This window comes from Sitodiplosis mosellana, unplaced genomic scaffold (genome assembly GCF_009176505.1).
Source record: "Sitodiplosis mosellana isolate CC-2019 unplaced genomic scaffold, AAFC_SMos_1.0 Smas_scaffold_5712, whole genome shotgun sequence".
NCBI classification, from domain to species: Eukaryota; Metazoa; Arthropoda; class Insecta; order Diptera; family Cecidomyiidae; genus Sitodiplosis; species Sitodiplosis mosellana.
The window spans coordinates 319,385-325,224 of NW_022600954.1; the positions used below are offsets into that span (position 1 = coordinate 319,385).

Here is a 5,840-nt window from a genome sequence, read left to right on the forward strand (position 1 = left end):
AAGAAACAAAAAAAATCAGTTCATTCAACTTGCTTATTAAACATTTTGTCGAGATAGCTTATTATTTCCGTCCACATTTTTTGATTTGATTACAAAGTTCATTCTCCAAATATTTGACTGATTTGCAGTTCTTTGATTAAAGTTCAGTTTTTTCAATACTTGATTATTTTGCATTTTTGAAAGAGAGGTAAATCTTAAGCCAATTTTCTATAAAATACATGAACTTACTGTTGTTTTTTTCTGAAAATTCTTATAAATATCCTAGGCAAAATCTGAATAAAAGCTGAATGCTATGAAACCGGTGCGGAAGGTAAGACTATTTATTTCTCTTTAATTCCATTCTTATTGAATTCATTAACACCTGTGTTTATCATCTAATCACCCAGTTGTTTGGTTTGATACTTTTATTTAAAATCATCATATTAAATTCAGTGTGACAATGTTTGCATATTTTAATATTGAATGTCATCGAAAAGACAGTTTACACTGCCTCCTGGCGAGTGGAACGTGTATGCCTATACATTCAATAGACTGCTTCCCCTCCACATTTTCCCCTACCATTTGTTCAATAAACAAACTATATGAAAGTTGTATGGACTCGCTAGGTGCCGCCACAAGTACTACTTTTTTTAATCATTGTCTCACTGATTAATTTATTCAATAATTCTGGACTTGTCATTGTTGGAGGTTACCATTTTCGTCGCTCAATGCGAATGGCATTTTTATTGCCAATTTTAAGAAGAAGCTCGGGTTTGATGATCACTTCATGTAGCTTCAAGTGCGTGGTGAGTTTGAAACGTCTGAGAATATGCGAGAGTGCGATTTTCATTGATGTCCATGCATAACGAACGCCGATACAATTCCGTGCACCAGCGCTAAATGGTATGAACAAATATGGGTGCCAATCGGCGCAATTTTCCGGTAAAAATCGTTCTGGATAAAATTCAAGTGCATTTTCGCCAAAGAACTTGGGGTTTCTATGCATTCGAAGAACATTTATGAAAATTTGTGAGCCTTTTGGAATGACACCGCCGTTGATCTCGAAATCAGCTGTACATTCACGTCCTAAAAATGGTCCAATCGGAAAGTACCTCATCGTCTCTTTTATAACAAGGTCCAGGAAAGTCATTCGAGATAGGTGATCATTGGTCACTGGTTCATTCACGTCAATGAATATCTCACGCATTTCGTCGACAACACGCTCTTGATACTCTTGATGAATGGCTAACATCAATGTTATGCCATAAAAGACCGTAGCTGAAGTATCTACACTCGCAATCAAAATTGTTTCCATTTCATCGCAAATATTTTGATCTGTGAACTTTTGCTCCAGTTCCAATTGCAAACACTTTTGTAAATAGTTTTGATTGTTGTTCTCCTTGGTAATAGCGAGTTCGTCTTCACCGTGCTCCAGCTTTTCGGCTAAATTCATTCTCTTATTTTCCAATGCAGTTCGGGTGAATCGGTATACCGCTTGAAAGTTCGACATTTCTATTTTGTAGTCTTGTGTTAAATAATAGATTGGATTCCAAAGCCATACTCGTTGAATGCGCTTCTGAATATTGTCATTAAGATCAATCAGCCAACGATGAAGCTCATCACCTCGTCTATTCTGCATGGTCCAATTAACACCAAATGATGCAGACGTTATTGTGTCAACTGACGCCCTGAATATAATCTGATGCATATCAACATTGTTACCAATCTGTCTTTCCATTAAATTGACCATTTTCTGGAATTTTTCGTTGAAAATCGGTACAAAACTATTCACCATTTTCGGACCGAGTGTTGGATTCAATGCTCGACGATGCACCTTCCATGTACTCGGCTCTGCTGTTAATAAACCCGTGCGATTGTACAAAAATCCATACGGAATTGCTTTTTTCAAACATTTTTCCGAAGTTAAAATCGCCTGGACATCTTCCGGCCGAGCCACATGAAAGAGACGTATTGGACCAACCCAAGTATATGAAATTTCTTCGGTTTCGGTGACGAACGTTTCGAAAATTTGCTCATTATTTTTTCCAATTAAATGCAATCCATTGCCTATTATCGGCCAGCCTTCGATATGATGAAACGCTTTAAGCTTAGTGAAGTTTAGATACACTTTCCAACACTCGATGATTATTGTAACAAACAGAATGAAGAATGGAATTGTGCACAAAATATCACCGATCATTTTATTTAATCTAGACAACTTTTATCAATTTTTTATAATCACTTGTTATCTCTTGGCAAGTCGATTCGCAACTGAATAACTTTAGTCGACTCTAGGAAGGACTTGTGTTTAGTAATGGCTGTCTGTAATGGCTGTCTACGGCTTGAGAGTAGTTGATGACTTTTCAATAAAAAGATGTAAATAACAACTTCGTCGATTATATCGATTGTGTGGAACCAAATTTGTTTGGCATTCGTATAATCAGTATTTATCAACGCAATAGACCGTAAACACAGAATGACTGCTTCAATTTTCGTTCTCCAAAGCCCAGCCAAGCAAAACGTCAATAAGAATTTATGTTTTGCAAAGAACGCAGATTCATGCATTTAGCCATAACTGCGTTAACAATAAAGACAGGGTCAAATAATGTTCTTTTTTTTATTTTCCTTCAAATAACGCCTTAATTTCGGCAATCAAGCGATCCAAACAATGAATGTTGCTATTAGCACAAAAATACATCGGTAAGATAATTAATGAATGTTCATGAAAATCATATTCGTTTTGTTTTCATCGTGTGGCACACGACGAGTGCACATAACTGTGTTCTATGAATAGACAAATCTATTACAGTTGTTTTTGGTTAAATAGAACCTTTTGTTCTGGCCAAATACAACGTTCTTTCGATGGTTTTTTCGTGCCTTCATAATCAAGACAAGTCCATCAATTACATCAACATCAAATCAGTGTTTTGCAATCACATTAAAAAAAATACTTGAAATTAAAGTTTTGCACTTGAATAAAGTAAACTTTTCCATTCTACAATCTACACTGTAGATTCTACGTCCTACAGCGATGCAGTGTTTCAACTGTCTAAACCAAAGTGCTGCGGTATTTTGAAGATCAATCAATTGATGCCAGATCTCGACTTTTAAAAAAACATTTGCTTTATTCGATAGAGTGAAATGTTGGGAAATTATCAATCATCGGATGAAAATAACCGGGAGAGAGGTTGATAAAAGAGGCAAAAAGGAACGCAAAATTTAGATTGTCCGAGTGAATCTGTTTCATTTCATAAGAGCAATGAAAAATAATCTCTTCTTGACACTTAGCAATAGTTAATAGATTTTAAGGCAGCTTACATACAAAATCTCTGGAAGCGACCATAGATTCTGACACCAAAAATTTCAGGTAGGGTCAAACCAAAAATTCCTTTGGGGGTCAATTCATCTAGTGTAAAATCGGTTTCGGAAAAAAGTGAAGAGCTAAAAAAGGTCCTCACTTTTTGAAAACAAAGTTCGCAAAATGACAATGGGTCCGCAAAAATTCGTTGGGGGTCAAGTTTTGCCAGCAGGGGTCAAGATCAACAAGATCTATGTCAGAATCTATGGAAGCGACTCAATTTTTTCGCTTAAATGAAAGACATTTACGATATTTGGTGATTTTTCAATCATTTTGGAGTTGCTCATAGAAAATTTGTACATCAGTTTTTGTACAAATGTTTAGTTTAAATTTCATCAAATTATCCAATTTTCGTACCGACTCAACAATTGTCCCAGTACCAATGTATCACTGATTTCCCATCACATATTTCTGAAAACTGAGATCATTCACATTTCTCATTTCCGTTATGAGCCGTTGGAATTGATCATCGCTTAAATCGGCATAAAACACCTCCTAATGGTTCAAATATGCGTGTCTCTTCAGGAAATTGATCCGATCATCCACATTCTCATTGGACACGGCCATGAACAGTTCTCGCAAACTTGTCAATTGAATTTTATTCGGTTGGAATTGACCGGTGATCCCGAATTTCGTTACATTTACAAAGTGAATTGTTGTGTCGCGCACATCAACACCATTAAAATGTAAACTTTCAAGGCTTGGCAATAATTCTTGCAAGACACTGGATGAAGCGCGAGGAAACTTGTTGCATGAAAATGCTGCGAATCCTTGGATTTTTCCGTATAAGTTTTTTAATACTGTTTCCTCCGTCGCTTAAGTCATTGTGTGAAGATCCTTCGATGTGCAGGTGTTCTAGACGAGACAAATGACAGTCAAAGTAGGGACTCGAATTCCTAATGTTTAATGACAGGCGACATAAAGCAGGAAACAATTGATCCATCGAAACTTTTACATTGCCAATATGATCCAGATCCATTCGTAAAACTATTCTCCACATTTTTGAATGGCTTAAGCATTAACTCTATCGTTTTGTGCATTGAATCAAGACTTAATGTTGTTAGAGATTCTATGCAATATTCATTGATTGCCGCGACAATTTTCTCGTTATGATCTGAACTGATGGCTGAATCGTATAAGAATATCCACCGTATATCTTGCCCGAAGAGTTTCATTGTATTCATTAGCATATCAAATTCATAGATTTCCACACGATCCCTAGAAATCTTATAGGTTTTCTCTATTTTTGGCATTCGGGCTACTTTTGACGAAGTGAAATCATCAGAAAAGACAATTTCCTTGTGCGAGTATTGATGCTTGAACACCTGAATGGCCAAAGCGTGTAAAAACTCATTTATTTGTGCCGCTTTGATCGGAAAATCACTTTGATCAAGCTCCACCAGATCTGTCCATTGATAATTTGCACCGAGGTTGGAATAGTCAGGTTTACCTTTTGAATAAATTGAAACATTGGAATTAAATTGATTGCTGTTGAACAATGTCGACGTACAATGAAAGATTGAGTTGAACAATGCATTGAGAAGGATGTAATTCTATGCTAAATGGTTTGAATGAAATTATTAGACAAAAATTTACATCTTCTGAATGTGCCGGTAACAAATTGACATGATAGTTGCCAAGCAACAAAACACAAACGAAATAAAGCCATGGGAATTCCATGTTCATGATATGACTGCTGACTTTCGAATGTGTGCCGCGCTTCAAACCCCACGCATTTCATTGTAAAGAGGTTCTAATCTAATCACAACCGACACGATTGTCTTGTCTCGTCTTTTGATATGACAAGAATGACGGAGTGAACTGTGATTGACATTTAAATTATCATGACTATCAAACATTTTTCAAATTTGGAATATCATGTCTCATGTTACTATTCGCATTGGCTCCATCAGAAATTTACTGCAGCGTAGTTTTTAATATTTCTTATTTGGATTTCCTAGCAAAAAACTTCTCATCATGCACAGTTGATCATTCAATTTGGTTTGAAATTCTTTGATTTTTCGTTTGAATTTTGACAGAACGCAAATTTTGGTGGCTTGGGCAATTTTCGCTATCAAAACCTTTCAAAGTTAGCCGATGAAACGATAATGTCGTTTTTATCATACCACAAAAAATCTATTATTGTTGAATTAAATTGAAATTGAGTTAGTGATTGCGTGTATTACAGAAACAAATGAGGCCACAAAACATTCCTGAAGAAAACATTCTGATGTATAATAATACATTACGCACATGTGCGTTACATAAGTATTTAGAAAGAATTGATTGATTAGACAGATGAAATAGCAACAATATTTGAGTTTGTGAGACTAGGGAGTAGACAGTAGAGTTAGTTTCTTAGCGCAAATTTTTCGATTTTGTCTTATTTGGCATCGAGTAAATTTTAGTATCGTCGAGTGTTGGTTGAGTTTGATTTTGCCTCGTTGCTGTGTATTTCACACACAATTAAAGTCTCATGCTTATGCGCTGTTCTTGTGGTTGC

At 35.8% G+C, this 5,840-nt stretch overlaps 1 protein-coding gene across 1 annotated transcript; it reads right to left on the reverse strand.

Annotated features, from left to right (window-relative positions):
* Positions 1-299: 299 nt before the first annotated feature.
* LOC129572906 (cytochrome P450 4V2-like) lies at positions 300-2,209 on the reverse strand. Its single transcript, XM_055453021.1, has one exon. It carries the CDS (start codon positions 2,177-2,179, stop codon positions 689-691), a length of 1,491 nt encoding a protein of 496 aa, XP_055308996.1. The 5' UTR covers positions 2,180-2,209; the 3' UTR covers positions 300-688.
* Positions 2,210-5,840: the final 3,631 nt, after the last annotated feature.